The sequence below is a fragment of the Triturus cristatus genome, chromosome 11 (genome assembly GCF_964204655.1).
Source record: "Triturus cristatus chromosome 11, aTriCri1.1, whole genome shotgun sequence".
In the NCBI taxonomy this organism is placed as follows: domain Eukaryota; kingdom Metazoa; phylum Chordata; class Amphibia; order Caudata; family Salamandridae; genus Triturus; species Triturus cristatus.
Genome location: NC_140594.1, coordinates 627,702,470 through 627,724,024, shown reverse-complemented (window position 1 = coordinate 627,724,024; position 21,555 = coordinate 627,702,470). Strand labels below are relative to the sequence as shown.

The 21,555-nt window shown below is 48.9% G+C and overlaps 1 protein-coding gene across 3 annotated transcripts in view; it reads right to left on the bottom strand.

The window, feature by feature from the left end:
* AP3M2 (adaptor related protein complex 3 subunit mu 2) overlaps positions 1–13,884 on the bottom strand; it is a 57,771-nt gene extending 43,887 nt beyond the window's left edge. The window contains exon 1 of one of the 3 annotated variants that reach the window (XM_085634073.1): positions 13,832–13,884. Coding sequence is in view for 1 of the 3 variants with exons in the window: in XM_085634071.1 (XP_085490197.1) it covers positions 3,733–3,749 (17 nt within the window). In the remaining 2 variants the exon portion in view is untranslated. Of the gene's footprint in view, positions 1–3,732; positions 4,035–13,831 lie in introns of those variants that run through there. The other 2 variants (XM_085634072.1, XM_085634071.1) reach the window with 2 other exon arrangements.
* Positions 13,885–21,555: the final 7,671 nt, after the last annotated feature.

Below are 21,555 nucleotides of genomic sequence, written 5' to 3'. Positions count from 1 at the left end.
TTTACACAATCATTTCTGAAATGTATCTCATTACATAGGCATAACTACTTGCACCTACTCGCGCTAAAGTGTCACTCGTAAAACGTGACTGTCGCATACAGACACACACAAAACATGGAAATGCCACACATAAGCAGTCTCAACACTACAGCTATGGGCGCTGTATGCAGATCACGGATCACACCTTCACTCCTGAGCCGTGATGCGCTTGGCGCTGCACACGGTGCAATGTCCCCTGGCCGGTGCAATGCCCTCCTCACCCCCACAGTGTTTTTTTCTTCTAACAGTTCTACAATGGCCGAACTCGACACGAAGGTATCAGAGTGCTTTACATGAGCTCCAGTTGTGTTACAGACGGACACATTCATTTAAGGCACCGGGAGATTAAGTGATTTGCCCAGAATCATGGGATGTCAGAGCCTCCCACCAGACTCGAACCCAGTTTCCCAGCTTCAAAGTTGGCAGCTCTGGTTGTTAAGCCGCACCCCCTCCCCCGTCCCTTGCACAGGAGCACTGCTTCCACGACCCTATCCTTCCCAACCCTTCCTGCTTTGCAGCGGTCCCTCCCCCTCCGATTCCCGATGTCCCTTGCCAATGCTTGTTCTGTGGTACTGTCGCGGGGCAGTATGCCCAATTCTGCTCATGCTTAGGGAGTTTGCCATTGATGCCCCCTGCTGTTCTGAGGCCACTGTGATAAATATCGCGGCTTATTTACAAGCCCCTTGCACCGCTGGTGTGTCACTTTTAACATGGGGTAAAGTGACGTACAGGCGGCGCAAGGGGCTTGTAAATAAGCCTTTTTTAAAGTGCAAAAAAACACCTCAGCGTTCTACAGACAGGAGAACCCTTTTCTTACCGACCAGTCCATAAAGGCCTAGCCTGGCATTGCCGGACCTGGGTATCCAGCCGGGTGTGTAGTGTGGAGGCAGTTCACTCGCTTACTCACAGATTCTACTTCCGTAGGGTTTCTGTATAAACTTGACACTTTGCTCCTCCGAAAGCGAGCACATGTTACTGAGGGCTGGGGTGGTGCTGCTGTCTGTTTTTAGATCCGGCAGGCTGGTTGGATGGTTTTGATTCTTAGGAGTGTTTGTGTTGGTTTGTTTTGGTGTTGACGTAGTCTATATTGCAACAGTAAGGCTGGGATGCATCAGTGCCCTTGTTGTGTCCGCTCAGTGATCTGTATGCAGAAGTGGGTGTATCTTCTGTGCACCACAAGTGGGCGGCTGGTGGTTTGTATTACTGCATAGATTGGCTTCATGACATACACGTCCAACCAGACGCCGCCATTTTTACCTTTCGCGTGGGTGTTGCTGCCACTCCCTATTCTTGTGGCCAGGTAAATGGCAGCCTCTCCTCGTGTGTACTTCCAGTCACCAGCATCGCGTGTCGGTCCCGGGGAGGCACTGGGGCATGTCACGCATGCATAATCAGATGTGCCTCAGGCAACCGGTGAGCCTGTTTCTATGCTAGAGCTGTTTCTGAGTGTCACGTCTCAAACTCCAATTTCTGCTGTGGACACACGAGTGCAGATACCTAGAACAGACCCTTGGGGGACACCACATATGATTTTCCCTAACTAGGGTAGTGAAGGAGCCAATTATGAGCTGCCAGCTTAAGTCAGAAAGGGGGGGGGGGGGGGCAATGTCCATTACAGGATAGGCACAAGGGGACAGATTAACCAACATTATGCGCTGTATTTGCATCACAAAAGTGACATAAACCGGCATAAAATGTTTTTTTTTGTTAGTTACTTTAAATTAATGTAAAGCAGTACGAAGCACTGCTTTGCCTTACTTAGGGGTATATTTAATAAAATGTTGTGCTGTTTTGTGACACAAATCGATGCAAAATCTTTTTCCCCCCCAATTTACTTTGCAGTGCAAAACTTGATTTGCGCTGGAAAGCCACTTGAAAATAACACAAAGCAGTGTATTGCACTGCTTTGTATTAGTCAGCGCCAAAAGGGTGATCCATGGGATGTGCATGGGCGTTCCGATGCACCTACTCCTCATGGTTTTTCGATGCAAAACCATATCTACTAAAACAAGCATTTGCAATGCAATAGGTCTTGCATTTACGCGAGTTTGACCTATTGGCATTGTAAATGACAATGGCTTTTATTTATGTTTCAAAACCAAAATATAAATAAAAGGCAATGTCACTTACAATAAAATAGCTCAAACTCTCGCAAATGCGAGACCTATCGCATTGCAAATGCTTGTTACTTCATGTTACAATTACTCATTTTCTTACTTCACGTGGCTGTGTGTGTTTTGAAGATGCCAGGACCGTCTTTTAAGAGCCCAATCTTTTTCTGCTTTAATTAAAGCCCTACTCGGTTTGAGTATTGCTTTTATTGCAGGCCATTACTGGTCTCTTATATCTGAGTTCCAAACATACTACCGCTTTAAGGATAAAAGTGGCTGCTTGATGAAGGAAAAGTCAAGGGCTCTTGGTCAATTCAGCTGGAAAAATAAAACCTGCTTGACACGCAGATGATTTACCACAGATAACACACAGGAACTCCTGGCTGCCACCGGACACACACAAAAGGCCTCTTTGTTTCATAGGCAGCCAGTGGACCTATGTTGAGGGTCTGGGTACAGGGTGAACCAACACAGTGACAGTACACAGCTAACAAAAAGTGTGAGTGTCGTTGTAATACTTTTTAATGTCATAATTTAGCCGTTAGACTCTGTACTTTCAAACTCGTGACTAATACGATTACTGAGCATGTTTACATAATGGAAATGGTCGGTAACATTGTATTTTTGTGGCGGGCCCCTCATAAATGATGAAATGAAATGAAATTTTGTACTTGTATAGCGTACTGCTGCCCCAGCAACGGGGCGTCCTGGCGCTTGTACTCATACCGCTGTGGAACCCTTCCTGGCTTTCCCTGTGAAATGTCCACTCCTGGGCACCCCCAAGGTGAGCCAGACATCCCCAGCGCTGTTGGGGCCGTTGTGGAGATTAAGCAAGCTATTGCCCAGAGTTGCAGAGTTATGATTAGAGTAGGCACCAGGCGAGAAATGTCAGGTCAGAGGAAATTGAGCCCAAGACCCGCCGAGGCGGGAATTGAACCCTGGTCCCGGGCCAGTTTTCTGCATCCGGGTCTGCCGCTCTAACCATTGAGCCACACTTCTCCACTATGTTTTGTTAATTGAGAACGCAACAAGACAAATATTCCCTAGAGCCTCGTGCCCCACCGAGCACCAGCTGTCATCCATCTGAGCCCTCGCCGGCCCCCAGCCCCATATAGCAGGACTGAGGGAGGGGGGTGTCTTTCAATCAAGCCCAATCTGCGCCGAATAAAACCCTCTGCCGAGATCGGAACTGAAGTACATAAAACGTCGGTGTTCAGCAGTAGGAAGAAGACAAGGTCCTGGATCGGTATCCACTATTGTAAACTATTAAAACATTATCCGGCCCCCTCCCCAGAAGAGCCAGGAACCTGCAAAGTTCCTGTGTGATGCACTCGGTGCTGCAGAGTTGACATGTATCCCCCGCGCCCTCGAAAAAGAATAAACAAGGGGGGAAATAAGAGCGGCTTCATTGTGTCCCAGAGCACCGATCACACCTCCCATTCATTGGCTAACCCCGGATCTACTTCTCCCTGTAGCCTGCATCTGCTTCCAGCTCTCCATACCATCGGCCTCCGTCCCCCGTTACTCGCCTCCGGCTTCACCCTCCAGCACCGGTATCACTCGAACCCAATAAACCGCTCACCATTCACTCCTCACCATCCTCTTCCTAATCCGGGCTAACCATCTTTGCCTTCACCACGATCGTCCTCCCTTTCTCCTGATCACCCTGCCTGTCCACGTGCGTCACCCACACCAAGAGCCCCAAGTTGTCTCCGGGCCCCCCTCAGGTCTTTGACAGCCGAGTCTGTACCTGAGCAGCTTAGCAGGGCCTTCCTCAGCAGCAGCCTCTTCCTCTGAAAAGCTCCCGCGTCACCCTCCTCTTCCTCTCAGTCAGCAGCCTCGTCAGCTGATCACCCTCCCTCCTCCTCCTCCTCCTCCCTCCGCTCATGCCTGCTCCGCCACCTCCTCCGTACTGTTTCTCCATCATCTTCGCTGACCCCACCGCGATCGTCCCCATTCAACTGAGCCGCCGTAGCCCCGCCCCTCAGCAGACCACCGTTCTCTCTCGTCCTTTGACCCCCGACCTCTGTACGCCATCATCAGCTTCGAGATGAGGAAAATAGCTTTCTGACAAAAGCACCCTAACAATCTACACTTGTGTTTTTATATAGCGCGAATTTGGCTCGAGAGCACTGGAGCGTGACCTCTAGATTTTGCTACACAAGGTCAGATTCATGTTTTTTTAGGCACAGGATGATTAAGTAATTTGCCCAGAATAAGTTTAGGAATCGGAAGCTCTGGGTATTAGCAATCTTCCTCCCATCTCCTGTAAAACAAGCATTTGCAATGCAATGGTCTCGGCATTGGTAAAGTTAGAGCTATTGGCATTGCTCTTGACATTGTTTTTGTTTATGTTTTTGTCTTTAAAACATTTAAAGAAACGGCATTGTCATGAGCAATGCCAATAGCTCTAACTTTAACAATGCCGAGACCGTTGCATTGTAAATGTTTGTTTTTGTTTATGTTTTTAAAACATTTAAAGAAACGGCATTGTTATTTACAATGTCAATAGCTTAATCACTCTCAAAAGCGAGATTTATTATGCGAGCATTATTTGGGAAGTTTGGCAAATCCATAAATATGAGGAAAACGCTGCAGCATCGCAAAATGCCAGTGGCCCAGACTAATATGCATGATTAGTATTTGGATCCCATGCCTATTCCTTATTTGTCCTCTCTGCTGAAACTGCTGCCTGAAGTGTCAAATTTTATTAATACTAAACAAAAATCGCACTACCGTGCCAGGGCCAGACTTGGCGTTGATAATGATTGTTTGAAAAGGGAACTTTGAAAGGATACGAACTTGACCAATTCTGGTTTCAAAATATAAGAGAACACTGTAGAGGCATGCGTCTACCGACTGTTATATATAATTTGGGATATATTTCTTAATCTGTCGAGTTCAGCCACTGCATGATTATATCGTTGTCTCTTTTTGAAACTCAGGAGCAGTAACATTGTCGTGGTGTCACTAGGGCTTCAAGTGGATGCTTTCTCAATATTATATACAAGCCACAGTTACTGCTAATTTATCTTATGCAACTAACAACGATTTACAAAGCCAATAGTCCTAACTTGTTGTAGGTATCATGTTACTTGCTGTATCATTATGCCTGGATGCAATGACAAAAGAGACAGCAAAAGGTGAGGAGGGCAGACAGGTGAGGGGGGCAGGCTGAGGACAGTTAGTGACTAGGGCAGGCAGAACCAGGGCAGATGTGAGGAGTTAAGAGGTGGGCATAATGAAGCCAAACAGGTGTGCAGGAGAGGAAGAGGTTAGGGCAGGGTTGAGGGAAGTGAGAGGTAGGCAGAGAGAAGGCAAACAAGTGAGTGACATAGGGAGAGGCAAGGTCAGACAGAGGCGAGGACAGGCAGGTGAGAGCTCAAGAGGGCAGAACAGGTGGGCACAGTAAGAGCACGAAGGTGACGGCAGCCTGGGAGTGGGCACCGCGAGGGTAAAAGTGGGGACATGCAGAGGCAAGGACACAGGTGACGCCAGTCTTAGGTGGGCACACGGTAAGAGGACGCACCCCAGGCGAGGACCCTCAAAGGTGGGGACATACATAGGACAGGGCAGAGGTTAGGACAGGGCAGGCAGAGGTCAGCGCAACGAGGGCAGACAGGTAAGACCGACCAGAGGTGAGAACAAACGCGGCACTGGCATGTATGGGCGCGGATGCCACCATGCCATGCTGCACTGGGGATCACGCCGAGGAACTTACCAGGACCAGTCAGGGAGGTCGGGCAGTGCCCAGCTCCGAAAAGCCAGGGCCTCGTGGGGGGTGCGAAGGGTGTGTGTCTGTCCGCAGCCCCCGTGCTTCCTGGGGTGTTTACACACAAGGCGCAGTGTGCGCCCAACTGACTCAAACTTCATCACAAGTAAAACCCAGAGGGGTGTTCGCTTTCAGCCATGATCAGCCCAGAAACTAGAGCCGACGGGGCCCCGCCCCCAAGCCAGCAGAGGGGCAGCATGGGGGGCAAGGCAACACGGGACAAGAAGAGGGGCTCCAGGAAGAAGAGGAGGAGCCGATATAAAGAGAGAAAGAGGGGATGGGGGGGGGGGGGGTAAGAGGGCGGCGAGGTAGGGAGGAGGAAACGTGGGCGGGACTTAGGAGAAGGAAATAGGGGGAGAAAGAGGATTGGATGGGAGACGGTGAGGGCAGAGGATGGGGACATGCAGGAGAGATAATAAACGAGGGGAAAGAGACTCGAGTAAGGGGAGAGAAAAGGAGGAGGCGGGTATTACCATGGCCTATGTAATGTTTTGATTATTTTTCGAGTTTGTAATTTTAAATGGACTTACAGTGCAGGTTTTTTAAGGTGTACGTACTATTACCATTTGCAATTTGAGTTGTTTGCTTTAATGCAATGGTGGTACTCGAATGTGAAACAATTTATAGGTGTAGCCATGTTGGGTGTAAAACGACATGCATGGGTCTCTAACTCAGTGGGATTTTGAGTGAAATGGCTTAGAATTCATCAGTCGGGCAAGCATTCGGTATGGGTTATCCTAGTCCTAAAATCGACGCCCTCGCCTCAAACCAGGCATGCGTTGTTCATCCGCCGCACCCAGCATGACCGAGCGCAAAATAGAATTAGGAGAAATACAAATAAATCGTAACTTGAACAATACCGCTTTACCGAGAACGTCAGTCTACAAATGTACTTTTTAACAATACTACACTGGGCTGATTAGAAATCGTTCAAAATACGGTAAAACTTAAATAAAAGAGCCGATTGAAGTAGATAAACTACTCCTACGCCGCAAATAAGCTAAAGCATGTATAAATAAATATCAAAAGATGGCGCATTTTGGACAAACAAGCGCGAACAATTGCTCTGGAACCTGGCAGACAACCCCAGCAACAGCACCGGAAGACACCACCGCCTTTCTCCGAGGCAGAGCAGAAATGCCTCGGAGAAAGGCAGCGTCCTTTTCGGATTCGGGGGCGTGTTTTGCTGTTGTCTCCTCCCTGAGACTTCTCGCAAAAAACACGCCCCCCGATCCGAAAAGAACGGGGCCTAATGTGAATGACTGACCTCTTCTCCAATGGCTGGCCAGCATTCAAGAGGCCAGCCAATGGAGAACAGGGGAGAAGAGGGGCGGGTTCAAGCCCCTCTTCTCCAAGTCATTAAATCTCGGAGCGAGACTGCGCAAGCGCAGCCTTCGCAGCCGAGACCTAAAAAACAATATCAACGAGTCCCCCTGCTTCCGCGTTCTCTGTCTGTGATCAGTGTCACTTGGATAACATACATCTACCAGCGAGCCGGGCCTTTTTATCCTCCTCACTCGAGCACATTTTGAGAGGCTGCCACTATGGAGAATGCACCCATCCGCCCCAGTGTGCACAGTATGGCCAGGGTAACATGCTGTAATGTTCACAGGCGGGGTAGCGGTACAGTCTACCCACGACCTGAACGTACACGTTGGCGTTGGCGTATGATGCCAGGCGCATGTATAAAATAAAGAGGCGTGGCCCCGTTTGGTCAGTCGGAACCACGCCACAGATCCAACACCCGTGTAGAGTGTTATTTCAGCCGCTGCAGCGCGCACATGGTATCCCGCGCTGCAGTTTATTACACTGGCGACGACGGCAGTAACGAGCTCACCCTGCATCACTGCACAGGTCCACAGCGCTCTGCAACAGTGAGTAGCCTGCTGCCACTTGGGCCCTGCAGCCCCAATCAGAGCCAGAGTTCCCACAAGTGATTATCCCTCAGCACCCCAGCCTGTGACCACGCTCAAGTCTGACTCCCCAGTGCCCCCTGGAGGACGTCAATGACTGGGGCAGACTAATAAACCATGGTGCACAGAATCCACAGTCGCAGTTGGCCACAGTTGACCTCGGTCAGGCGGCTGCCCCTCCGGCCAGATAGAGAGGCAGTGCACGTGCCGTGCCATGAGGTACACCCACAGCTGCATCCTGATGGCGACGATCCCTGCCATCGAGCCCTTCGTAGTGGACAGTGCTCCCTCTTCCCTCGCCCCAAAATGGAGGGACTGGACAGAACGTCTCCAATTTTATTTTGAAGGGGCAGGAATAGCCCGCGACCGGCGCAGAGCACTGCTCCTCCACCTAGGAGGCAAAGACATACATCGCATCTACAAAACGCTGGTAGAGGCCACCCCCAAGATGTACGTGACACTGTTAAACGCTCTTAATGCGCATTTCAAACCGATGGCGAACAGAGACTATGAGAGATTCATTTTTCGCCAGGCCAAACAGGAAGCAGAGGAGTCGTTAGACGCGTTCCATGGGCGTTTGAAAGAGCTGGCCAGCACGTGCGGTTTCCAGGAAGAACAAGAGGAAATCAGGGCCCAGAATAATACAAGGCTGCTACTCCTCAAAGCTCAGAGAGAATATTTTCCAAGAATCCGGCAAATCCTTGGCTGACATCCTCACCATAGGACGGTCAAAAGAACTAGCGAAGGCCAGAGCATCCTACATGGAGGCCGCTCTCCACCGTCCCATCAAGACGGAGCAGGTGAACGCTGAGAAAGCCAAGTCGCGCCAAAGCCCGGGCAAGTGTCCGCAAGACAGAAAGAAGGAATGCGGCTACTGTGGGGGCACGCCCCACCGCATGCAGGACTGCCCAGCGAAAGGGAGGAGGTCCACGGCCTAAGGAAGGATGAACCATTTCGCAGCAGTGTGCAGGTCATCGAAGCCCCAGAAAGAAAGGCCCAGACCGTAGTCGAAACACAAGACAGCGAAGACATGGACGACGACACGAGAGATTACCCCGTCCATTATGTATTCGCAATAGACCAACCGCCGCGGAAAAGATGCCGGCTCCCAAAGTGCCGAATCCAGATTCACCACCAAGACGTGCAGGCCACCATAGACACTGGGGCCTCAATCGAACTGATGGCCGCCAACGTATATAACCATTTGAGTCCACTCCCACCTTTGCACGAAGCAAAGATTTGTGTATTTGCCTATGGGCAGAAGACACCCATCCCACTCCTGGGATGCTTTAAAACCGAACTTCGGCATCAGGATCTCAGGATCCCCACCACAGTGTACGTGACCAAAGAAGGGAGTGGAATGCTGGTAAGTGGCCAGACAGCAGAAGACCTGAGGCTGATCTCCTTTGCTCTCGCTGTCCAGGAAGAGGAACTAGCGGCCATCATGGAGGAGTTTGACAACATCTTCAAAGGAATCAGATGCCTAAAAGGGAAAGAAGTCTCTCTCCACATCGACCAGTCAGTTCAACCGGTGGCGCTGAGGCACAGACGCATAGCGTTCCACTTAAGACAAAAAGTCGAAGACGAGCTGGAGGCGTTGGAGCAGCAATGGATCATAGAGAAGGTCAGCGGGCCCACTCCATGGGTATCCCCGATCGTGGTGGCGAGAAAACCAAAACAGCCAGGGCAGGTCCGCATCTACGTTGACATGCGCCTCCCAAACGTAGCTATAAAAAGGGAACGTCACATAACCCACACCATCGATGACATTCTGGGGGAGCTAAACGGTGCTGTGTGGTTCTCGAAGATGGACCTACGCTCAGGGTATCACCAACTGCCCCTACATCAGGATTCCCGATATATTACCACATTCTCTACCCACGTAGGCCTCAGACGATACAAGCACCTCAACTTTGGTATCTCGAGTGCCGCTGAGGTGTTTCAGAACACCATCAGGGAAGTCCTCAGCGGGCTCTCAGGAGTCCTGAATGTGAGTGACGACCTGTTGGTATACGCCACGTCTGTGGAGGATCACCACAGAAGGCTCTGCAGCGTTCTCCAGCGGATCCAAGAGTCTGGCCTCACCGTGCACAAAGAAAAGTGCCAATTCTTGAAAAAGAAAATCGGCTTCTTTGGCTACACGTTCTCGGACAAAGGAGTGGCCCCAGACCCCGACAAGGTGCGAGACATTCAGGAAGCCCCGGCACCCTCCAACATCTCAGAAGTACGGAGTTTCCTAGGGATGGTAAACTTCTGTGGACGTTTCATCCCCGATCTGACCAACATCACGAAGCACCTCAGGGAGCTGACGAAGTCCGCCACCACGTGGCAGAGGGGCCCCGACCAAGAACAAACCTTCAAAGACACTAAAGCAGCACTCTCGGCAGACACCACGCTGTTGTACTTTGACCCGGCCTGGCCCGGCCTACCAACGTTGCCATTGATGCCAGCCCCTATCGAATTGGAGCAGTGCTCACGCAACATCAACACAATGAAGAATGGGCACCGATTGCCTACGCAAGCCACTCCCTGATGGAAACTGAGCAGCGCTACTCTCAGATTGAGAGGGAGACGATTGCCATCCACTGGGCCTGTCGGCATTTCCACATTTACGTGTATGGACACCCATTTACAGTTTCCACCGACCACAAGCCCCTCATACCCCTCTTTCAAGGATCCGCATCAAAGCCCCCCGAGGATAGAAAAATGGATCCTTCAGCTGCAAGGATATGATTACCGGGTACAGTACAAACCAGGTTCGTCCAACCCAGCAGACTATCTCTCTAGGCACCCGAGGGCCGCGACCAAAGCAGAGAAAGAGGATGCAGAGGACACCGAAGAATACGTCCATTTCATAGCGGAACGGTCCCGACTGCTTCCGATGAGTCTTGAAGCAATAGTGGAAGCCACCCGGAATGATGAGTGTCTGCAGCTAGCCATCACCGCAGTTTGAACGAATGACTGGCACCCCATTCAGAACACGATGACCCGGCGAACATCACAAGCAAAGGCCACGCTAGAGTCGATCATGAGAATCAAAGAAGAACTTTCTGTCGATGGCAGTGGGTGCCTGCTTAGAGGTCCGCGGCTAGTGATCCCGTCAGGCCTTGCTCAACAGGCGGTAGATCTTGCACATCGAGTGCACCAAGGCATGGTGAAGACAAAAGGTCTGCTGAGCTAAAGTGTGGTTCCCGGGGATGGACACAATGGTAGAGCAGACGATCAGAACATGCCAATGGTGCCAGGTGTCAGGCCAACCTGATCGTCCTCACCCCGTCATCACTGAAGACAACCCTCGATGACTGTGGGAGTGCGTCAGTATAGACTTTGGGCATCTACCAGATGGGCGCTATGCCCTCGTGGTCATAGATGACTACACAAAATACCCGTAAATAGAAATTGTCGCAGGCCAGATGGCCACGGAGATGATCACTAAAGTGGAGAAGATCATTGCTACCCACGGGATCTTTGAGGTGGTGAAGACAGACAATGGCCCGCCCTTTCAGGGACAAGAGTTTGCCGACTACCTAAAATCTTGGTGCATCCACCATCGGAAAGTAACGCCACGCTGGCCCCAAGCAAACAGGGAAGTAGAGAGGTTCATGCGCACTCTCAACAAAGTCATCCGCATCGCGCATGCAGAGGAGGCGCCCCTGGAAAGAGCCATCTACAGCTTCCTGAGAGAGTACAGGTTGACGCCCCATCTCACGACAGAAAGGGCACCGAACCTGCAAGTATAGGTCGAGTGCTGCGAGACACCATTCCCCATCACCCGAACTGGGCCCCTTCTCCGACTGACAGTACGAGGGTTCTAGCCAAAAGGACCAGCACCAACAACCAATTCAGTGTCAACCGAAGAGCGAGAGCATCGACCATCCGGGAGAGGGACCTGGTCTACGTCAAAGACAGACATCCAGGGAGCAAGTTTCGCCTCCCTTTTGAGCAGCGTTCATGGATAGTAACTCGCCGGACAGGCACGATGGTAACAGCCCGGAGAGGGACGGAAGAACTCACATGCAATATATCATTCTTCAAAAAGGTCCATACTGGAACTCCCAACCTTCCAATCCTGGACAGTGAGGAGGCTGGCCCAAGTCAGAGAGTGGCTGGGGAGGAGGAAGCAAGACAGAGAGCCATCCCCATGGATACTTCGGATGTGGCTGACAGAGGACTGCCATCACTGCTCGAAGCCCCTGAAGGAGAGCCGTCCAGCTCCCCACTGAGATCTCCGGACGACAGGGTCTCAGGGGAACTTGCCCCATCCCTATCATCATCCCGGGGAGAGCATTCCAGGTACTGTCTGCGGAGCAATCCGGCCCGCTCCTCCCATCTTGCAGGGTTCATGGTGTGAAGAACCAAGGACCCGCAGAGGACTGCGACCTGTACCTGTGTTGGTGAGCTGGAAGCAGACGCCACGGCCAGAGCTGGTAATAGACTGAATGTTGATGTTTTTTTCTGTTTAATAAAGGTTAGAAGGAATGTAATGTTCACAGGCGGGGTAGCGGTACAGTCTACCCACGACCTGAACGTACGCGTTGGCGCTGGCGTATGACGCCAGGCGCATGTATAAAATAAAGAGGCGTGGCCCCGTTTGGTCAGTCCGGACCGCGCCACAGATCCGAAACACCCGCGTAGAGTATTATTTCAGCCGCTGCAGCGCGTACATGGTATCCCGCGCTGCAGCTTATTACACATGCTTCCTATATGACGGGTATGCGTGCTAAAGGTTACCTACCTCAGTCAACCAGTGCGGTTGCTCAAATGGGTGTAATTTCTGATATTTTATATTTTTTCCCTCGTCTTCATTGCTTGATTTGTCTTGCGAGAATGTGTCACTCATAGTTGTTGAAATGTCACTCATAATTACACTGGTTTTGTTAAAATGTCACACATAGCAATCTGAAACCTTGGCAGCTATGGAATGCTGGGGGCCCGAGTCCCACCCCAGCCAGCCACCACAGGATCAGTTAAGTTCGGTGCAGGGCCTCGGATGGCCTGAATCACAATAACCATGCTGCAGGAAAGGAGAGGCACCTTTATGGCAGCGGAAAGGCTGTCCCTGCCTTCCGCGCTGCACAGAATGCTAGGGGACCGAGTCCCACCCCAGCCAGCCACCACAGGATCAGGTAAGTTCGGTTAAGGGCCTCGTATGGCCTGAATCACAATACTTGCAATGCGGGAAAGGAGAGGTGCCTTTATGGCAGCGGGAGGGCTGTCCCCGCCTCCCCTGCCGCACAGAATGCTGGGGGACCGAGTCTCACACCAGCCAGCCACCACACAATCAGGTAAGTTCACTGCAGGGCCTCGGATGGCCTGAATTGCAATACCCACGCTGTGGGAAAGAAGAGGCGCCTTTACGGCAGCGGGAGAGCTGTCCCCACCTCCTGCGCCACGCAGAATGCTGGGGGACCGAGTATCACCCCAGCCAGCCTCCAGAGCATTAGGTAAGTTTGGTGCAGGGCCTCGGACGGCCTGAATCGCAATACCCCCAAGTATTCCTAAAGTATGACCGCTTGCAATATGAACGCAGTGTGTGCGCTACTTCCACAGTATGTAGTGATCAAACCTCAGCTGTGTATGAAGTAACTCATCCCATTCTAGGTTAACCGAACATGCTGACATTCATAGTTCAGTGTTTATAATTGGCAAAGTAAAATTCTAGTGTGTGAATGATTGTATTGTATTGGTTCATTTCTCTAAGCATATTCATATTACTTGGTGCGACCCTGAAACATTACAGCATACAGGTCGGTATTTGCAGTGCTTGAGTTGGAAATATGAAAGCTCAGGTAATTACTACACTAAAGTACCAGTTTGGTACTGAGAAGTGTAAATACTTTCCTAATAATAGCATTGCATGTGTGCAGGTATTCCTCCTTTCAAATGAAAGAAGCGCAGGTACTGCAGTGTGAGGAAGACCCTACCCCACTACCCAAGTATACCCCAATTAACCTTAGGGGACCATAACCAGACACCCATAACCTCCCCTCACTTACCTCTCTCATCCCGGCATGACCGCGACGAGCAGCTCCGATGGTTTCTTCCCTGGAATAAAGAAAAGGAAGGGGTTAATCCTACTGGCTTGACTTCGATGACGTCAGGAGGGGGCGGACTTACAGACACCAGGAACCAACCAGGGGTTCAAACTAAGAATAAAAACAACGTCACTGGACCACAAGGAAGTAACAGGAAGCGGGACCCGGAAGACGCTTAGGAACACAGCGTGATAGCGGGGCGGTGCGAGAAAGAGGAGACGCCTTTCACCACAACTGACCCGGAAAACACCAAGGAACCCAGCGCGAACATGGAATGGTGCGCGCAGGAAGAGACTCCTTCCACTGCAACCGAGTTGGGGAAACCAGAGGAGGAGGAGGACGAAACTCCAGAGGACTGGAGTGAAAAGTGGTGGTCGCACCCGGGAGATGTGAAAACACCACAGCAACGCAACGCAGGAGAGTTGCGGCTTCTGCGGTACGTGATCAGGGGAGGGAGATTCAGGGTATAGACAAATAACCGGGTGAGTGATAAAGGGAAACTGGGCCTGATAAAGCAGATAGCCTAGAATTGTTTAGGTTCCATGACCTTGATATTTTCTTTCCCTTTTGTTGGCTCGCATATTTGTATTTTTTCTCTCTTTAACCTGATAACCGGTCTGAGGTGGAGGCCAGACAAAGTGTTTATAGTTGCTGAGTATAGGGAAATGCAACAGTAGTTTCTTTGTGTGAAATATTTCTTTTGGGGTACAGTTGCTTCCTGGAAAAGCTAATGTGAATAGCTGGCCCGGGTTAATAATAAGAAGGGGGGAATTGACTCTGCATGACCACGCTTGCTTTCTTTTTTTCTTTTGCACATTTTCCATCCTGATCCGTATTTTCCCAAGAGGATCCCAAAACCTTGCAAAGAGAGAGAGAAAAAGAGAGAGGGAGCACATATCTACCTTTTCACTACATCCAATCTCTGGCTGGCACTCCTGGGTGTGGTAATGGTGTCTATCCTGCACCTGGAAACTTAGTATTGTTATACTTGCCGCCATCTCCCTGTCTTCTTCCCTGAGCTCCCGGGATGCACCACTGGAGGAGGTCTGACCTAGGAAGAAGAAGAAGAGGAGAAGTGGTGTTGGAGAAAGAAAACTTATTCAACCTGCTTCCCCCAGATACATTTGATTGTTGTTTGAACTTCTCCGATAATAAAACGCCAAGATTAGGAGACACAACAAGCCTCCTAGATTAGTTTTTCGCCCATCTCTCCCATATGCAGACAATGTTTTGGCATCCTGTTTCACTTCCTTTGAAATACACCATATGTACCAAAATCCAGAGACAGAAGTCTAGTAGAACAACAGTAAGGTGTTCAGGAACCACATAGTGGATACACAATAATGGTTTTGGCATTTTGTTTTCCCATCAGTATTCTATGTAAAACACAGCAGACCTGTCAAACTGGATTTGACACAATGATGTAAAAAAGGATGCTTACAACCACACCCTGCATATTCCGTCAGGTTCAAAGGAGTCACTTCTGCCCATTCAAGTCAGCCTATTGTTTGCTCCTTTGAGGCCCTTCACACCTTTTTCACATTATTCAAATGCTAATTACTGGCTGGCACAAGTGAGAGAGCAAATGCAAATTTAGATTTAGCCTCTAGGAAATTCAGGCAGCCACTGGATTGGATTTTTAATAACTATTAAAAATAATTGTTTAATTATTGTTCTAGCTAGTCCCATTCCTGAGATACAATATTAGGATTTTTTATCTTTGCTGTTTTTTTTTACATGAGACAACTAGGCTTGCCACAATGAAAAATATCTTTTGGGTGCAAGTCACTGTAAGGGCTTGTAAACATTACACTTAGACATGTCCTACTTTTAAGTACATTGCACCTTACCTTGCGCCGACAAGGCTTACATAGGGATGACTTATTAATATTCAAAAGGGTGCGTTTGACCTATCAAAAGAGTATATATGGACCGATCGAATTGCAGTCTTAACATTGAAACAGTCAGGTTACACTGGTAGGCCTGAAGCCATGTTTTACATTGTCACTGTAGTGGATGGCACAATAGATGCAGCAATCCACTAGTGGCATTTAACTTTCAGGCATTTTGTACCTTGTACTAGGGGCTTATGGGTAAGTTAAACATACCACTTAAATCATGTTTACAGGCGAGCGCAAGGATATTACTACTGGTTAGCAGGGGTAAAGTGCACAGAGTCTAAAACCAGCAAACATATAGGGTTGAGCAAAAAGCGAAAGATCCAGGATGACCATGCAGAAAAAGTGGGTTGCTTACATGCAGGCATGTCAGAAATGAGAATTCCCAAGTTTGCCTGGTCTGTTCTCACTCCATGGTGTTTTCATGATGAAGCTAGTAACAGTACAGAGTAACCAGTAACAGAGTGGTTGATTATTTATCAGGACTCTGCAAATTTCATGGCACATGATGAGATCACAGAGAGCAAGACTGGATAGGCACTATCCTTCTGCCTGGTCTGTTTTTCCTGATGGCCTGTGAAATGAGTGAGATGTTATGAAAAGCTTGGCCTTTTTTCGGATCCAGTTGGATACTGTGTAGGTGACGGTGTGTTTACCAAAGTGGAATGTCATTGAGCTCAAGAAGAACATCTGATGCATTATGATAGAGAAGCTGGTGCACCTAATGTAGCTGGTCAGGATAGTAGGCCTCATCTCATCATCCTGTGACCACAACATCACAGTGACTTGCAGCAACTGAAGACCTGACACTTGAGATGTGACTTGTAGCCTTTGGTGTTTGTAGATCATTTGCCATTCAAAAGAAGCTCATGTGGACCTCCAGTTGTAGCTGGATCAGAGGGATACCTATAATAGGGGGTACAGTTGTTGTAGCATCCTGGACAGGATTTATGGAATCAGATGCAAACATCTCTGGCTTGTGGCTTAATGTGGAGGTGTCTTAACGCAAATGGACCATGGAACAAATGATCATGCAAAACAACTCTTTGGAGACGCTTTGTGTTGAAGTGTCTGATGAGGGATCAGGTAAAATGCTGTATCGTCTTCAGAATGGACAACAAGTCAGCAGTTTAATAAGTGAATCATATGGGGTGGCGAGGGCTCCAAATCCAATATCCTCCCAGACTGCAAAAGAATTCTGGTGCCACTACCTAAAATACCAGATTTCAAGCAGAATGTCTACTAGGAATACACAATGTGGTTTGTGACTGGTATATGTGGCACCTCATGGGCTATTGTAACTTGAACATACAAAAGGTGATGAAAGGAAAGCTTGAAATATGTCTAACCATTAGTTATCATTCAAGGCAGCACTCCCAACCCATTGATCATTTACTCACCATACCACCTCAGTTTGGACCCAGCCATTTGTAAATCAGACTTGACTCTGCTTCAATAGGAACAGTCAACCTGAACAGCCAGGTCAGGTCCTCCCTGAACCGGAGCATAAACAACTGAAGACGAGATTGACCCTGATTAAGGCTCGTCAGTCAGGTATAGCTTTGTTCCAGTGGCACAGTGAGCACAGGGACCACCTGTGGGCACACCCTTGACACTTAGGGTGTTACATCAAATACACAATTCAGTATAGCACATATTTTATCATGCTCAGTACTAACAGTTGTAAACAAAAATCTAATTTCATTTGAATGTAATGTGCTATCATTTTTAGGCGGATTAAATAAAAGGTCTTCTCTCCTCTGTTTGGATACCCTGGCAATGGCTTTATTCAATACATTTCTTTTTCCTTCTCATATTTGGATTGTGAACTACGATTCCATTTTGCTCGCAATAATTTGTTACATATATTGTTTTCCTGTGAAATCGGGTGGAAACTCCCAGCATGTAATACATTATTCACAGCCGCTGATTTTCTATACAGTGCTATAGTAATTTTGTTCCCTTTCACGTCAAAAATAAAATCTGAAAAATTTCTTGCTGATTGGCCATATTAAAAGTGATATTAAAGTTTAAACAGTGGCGCAGCTACAAACAAAGGGTGGTGAGGCGGGTGGAGAGAACGCAAATGGAGGTAACGCGTGAGGGGGAGCACAGTTGGCAGCACGCGGGGGTGTGGGGTAATATTTAAAAATAAATAAAACATGTACTTGAAGGGGACTGGCCTAAGCGGGCTGAAAAGATGCACCGCTCAGGCCAGGGAGTCTGTGGGGGTTTCTCCAGCCCAGCTGTTCAATGCAGCTGGGCTGAAGAAACCTAAGTGCATATTTGTGTTTTGGTCAGCCGGAGATGGCTGGCCAAACACATATGCGCACTTAGGGAGTGCACATAGCACTCCTCCCCCCGTGCCCACCCCACCCCTCCCTGCACAAGCTGGCTCAGAGCCGGCAAATGACAAATACAATTATGCTAGAACAGCATTTAATTTCTCATTTGCTGGCTCTGAGCCAAGCAGTGGGGCGATGCTCCTTCGCCATTGTGGAGGAGCCACCCCTGAGTTTAAATCATTTTTATTCAAACCCTCTATAAAAGCTTTAACTATCACCTCAGCGCTTTTCCAGATGAAGAATAGATTGTCAATGTAGCATCCAAGAATTAATTATATTATCCATATACATTTCGTAGTTGCTTTCATGAAGTACCAGCTCTTCATATTACATATATATGTACACGTCTGATTAAAATATTTAAATCTGACTTATCACTATATAGATGTAGACATGTACCTTCAAAGTCAGACTTAGACATTTTAAGTAAATGTGGACTCATGTATTGCCTCAGTTGTTGCTTTGCAGTGAAAGGTAGTTAGACAAATTGTATGTGGCAAGGTGTAGTGCTTGCTTTTTTCCCTCTGTTGGCTCCCTGTAAATTTAACAGCGGTGGTATTTGGGCCCAAGATCTGTGAATCAGAGTCAATGGTTGGAGGATTTCGATCTTTTTCCGTTGTGCAGAACATTGTTAAAGCGGACAATAAGCTGAAGAAAAACAAGCGGATGGCTAGGATGTGGTCATTATGAGAAGAATGGACTCTTCCTGTGGTCGAGAAACAAAAGACATTTTTGTAACTACTTGTTTTTACATAGGTAATGTTCGGACAGAAAAGTCTTCTGCATAGTAAAGGATGCGTACCCCTGCCCCGAGTGCCCAACTGTACTACTATCTGGATCTCTGATGCTGATTTTTGCTGTCATACGCAAACATGGATCATGCATATGTGCCATGATATAAGTATGTCTCATGGATTGCAGTCTTGTTGTAGCAGGAGGGGCACCCAAAGCGCTATTCATAGTGGTGGAAAGCTACTGCCTTCACCAGGAGTTAAGCGGCATGAGCGTGGTGGAGGCAGCATATCGTGTAGTGATCAGTAGCAGTGAGCAGTTCCTTTTTACCCTGTGTCACTGGAGTGAGGCCTACAGGCCCACTCACCTTTTTAAAAGGTTTCGCTGCTGTGTCCTTAACTCCCCCTTGGCCTACAACAGTTAGATGTAAAGTGCTGCACAGAGCAGGAGTGGTGACTGCGCTGATTGTATGTGTGTCTGGGAAAGTTACAATTCAGAGATAGAGCAGTGCTGTACAATACATGCTTGGTAAGTGTTTGTACTGAGTGTATGTATACCTGTGAGGGGTACATTACATATGAGATGTAGTGCTGTGCAGTGTGTGCGCAGTGGAAGCATGTTGTAGAGGTATGTGTGCTTGCGAAAATGACAATACATGAAAGGTTAAGTGTGTTCATGATCAATGTGGCTACTGGCTTTGCAAATAGCACACCATGGCACAACACAGAAAGGCTACAGTACTGAACAAAGCACACAGCAAATGTATGTGCTGAATATATAATATGTCTCTGACAGCACAATCCATGGAGGTAACAGTAGTGAATAGTATGTGTGCTGTGCCTGTACACTTTGGGGCTCATTACAATGTCGGGCGGAAAGCCTCCTCCCGACAGTCGGAATCTCCCCGACTGCATCGGAGCCCTTCCGACCGACTCGGTCGGTTTACATTCCGACTGCCCAATTATGATGTTCGCGGTCGGAACGTAAACCACGTGGTCATTCCGATTCAGTTCCGGTCGGAACCGCATTGCGATTACGATGTCGATTTCTAACAGTGTTTCTGCATCTGCCTGTCGGACATGGAAATGCTGTCGTAAAGTGACTTTGCCCCTGCGGCCTAAGGTTGATGGGACCCCCTGTAAAACCCTGCACTGTGTGGCAGGCACAGTGGGGTGCCTGAGACAGGGTGTAGGTTTTCCGCACACACCCCCTTTCCACATAGGAGCCTGTGTTATGGCCGGTTGTCAGGCATAACATGAGCTTCCATAAGAAACACTGGGAATCCTACCGTCATTGTAATCCGGCGGTCGAAGCCGCCGACCGCAAGTCGGTCAGTCCCGAATCCAAGTCGGTGCCGGGCAGAGGCTTTCCACCCGAGATCGTAATGAGCCCCTGAGTGTAAGTGTGCTCTCAATTGATCATTACATAGAGGGCCCTGGGTTCCATTTTGGAAAGCCCAGGTCTGCCTGTTGAAGACATGAGAAGTAGAGGAATCTCCCTAGACAGATTTGTGTATTGCTGCATTCCTGTGAGCTGGGTGGCAAACACTGGAGAAGGGAGAGAAAGACTTACCCAGTACACTTTAAAGGGTGTTCTTTGATTCAGTGAAGGATCACAAGGAAGGGTCATGGACACATTTCAGGAAGGAGATGGGACTGATAAGAGAATCATAAAGGGTAGGGCTGCAAACCCGGTATTAATATTTTGAAGCACATATCACTGGTAGACATCCAGGTGTGAATTCTAGTCACTCCCATTGCCTGTGTTGTGGACTATCAGCTTTGGAGCCTCTCCTGCTAACATAGACAACCTTTCAAGAGGAAGAATAGAGGAGAGAAAAATGCACTTTAAAAGAAGCAGAACCCCTACATAAAAATTCAAAGACCCAGACCCTAAATCACGTTTGGTGTCTGGAAATGGACTATATGAAGGAGAGGTTGACACCCCAAATAGTTGTCATATGCCAAGCGGCCATATGGGTTGTGTGAGGAGGGAAAGCTCTGCAAGACTTCTGCCTGTGACCAGGACTTAGGTCCAAGGCCTGCTAGTCTTCCTGCTGGGTCAGGGGAACATCACCCTGGGAAACCAAGACCACCTGTTCTGGAGTCTGGAGCACCAGTGCCTGCCAAGACCAGTGTGTCCTATGAGGAAGAGGATAGCGTTGGAGGGAGCGAGGTCCAGTGGGATGCCCTCCCGAAAGGACTTCTGGTGTGAGGACACAGCTGTGCACTGAACAGGTTGTTGCCTGGATGCATGATTGGTTCTGCGAGCCCATATGTCAGGATAGGGCTGTCATGAACTTAGCTGCGAATCGAGTTCCATGTGGATATGGTGAAACACGTACTGCATGGTTGCGGTGATCCCGTATGCCAGAAGGGACCACCATGAAAGTAATTGTTGCCAACAGAATGCCAAGACATGTGCGGGTCTTAGTGGCAATCTAGTGTGCCAAGAGGGTCTGCCGTGATACAGCTGGCTGCACAGTGAAGCAGCGGGTAACGCAGTGACCTATATCCCAAGAGGGGCTGCATATGGTACAAGGTACTGCGAAATTAAGGTCATCACCTAGAAAACTGAAGCTGCAACCTGCTGGTCAGAAATAGGCACAGAGACTTGCTCCTGACCTGTCTTGTGGAATCTGGAGGACATCACTCTATTGCTGGTACCTAGTCTGGAGCACAAGAATCAACCCTCTCTTCCGTGTGGGGAA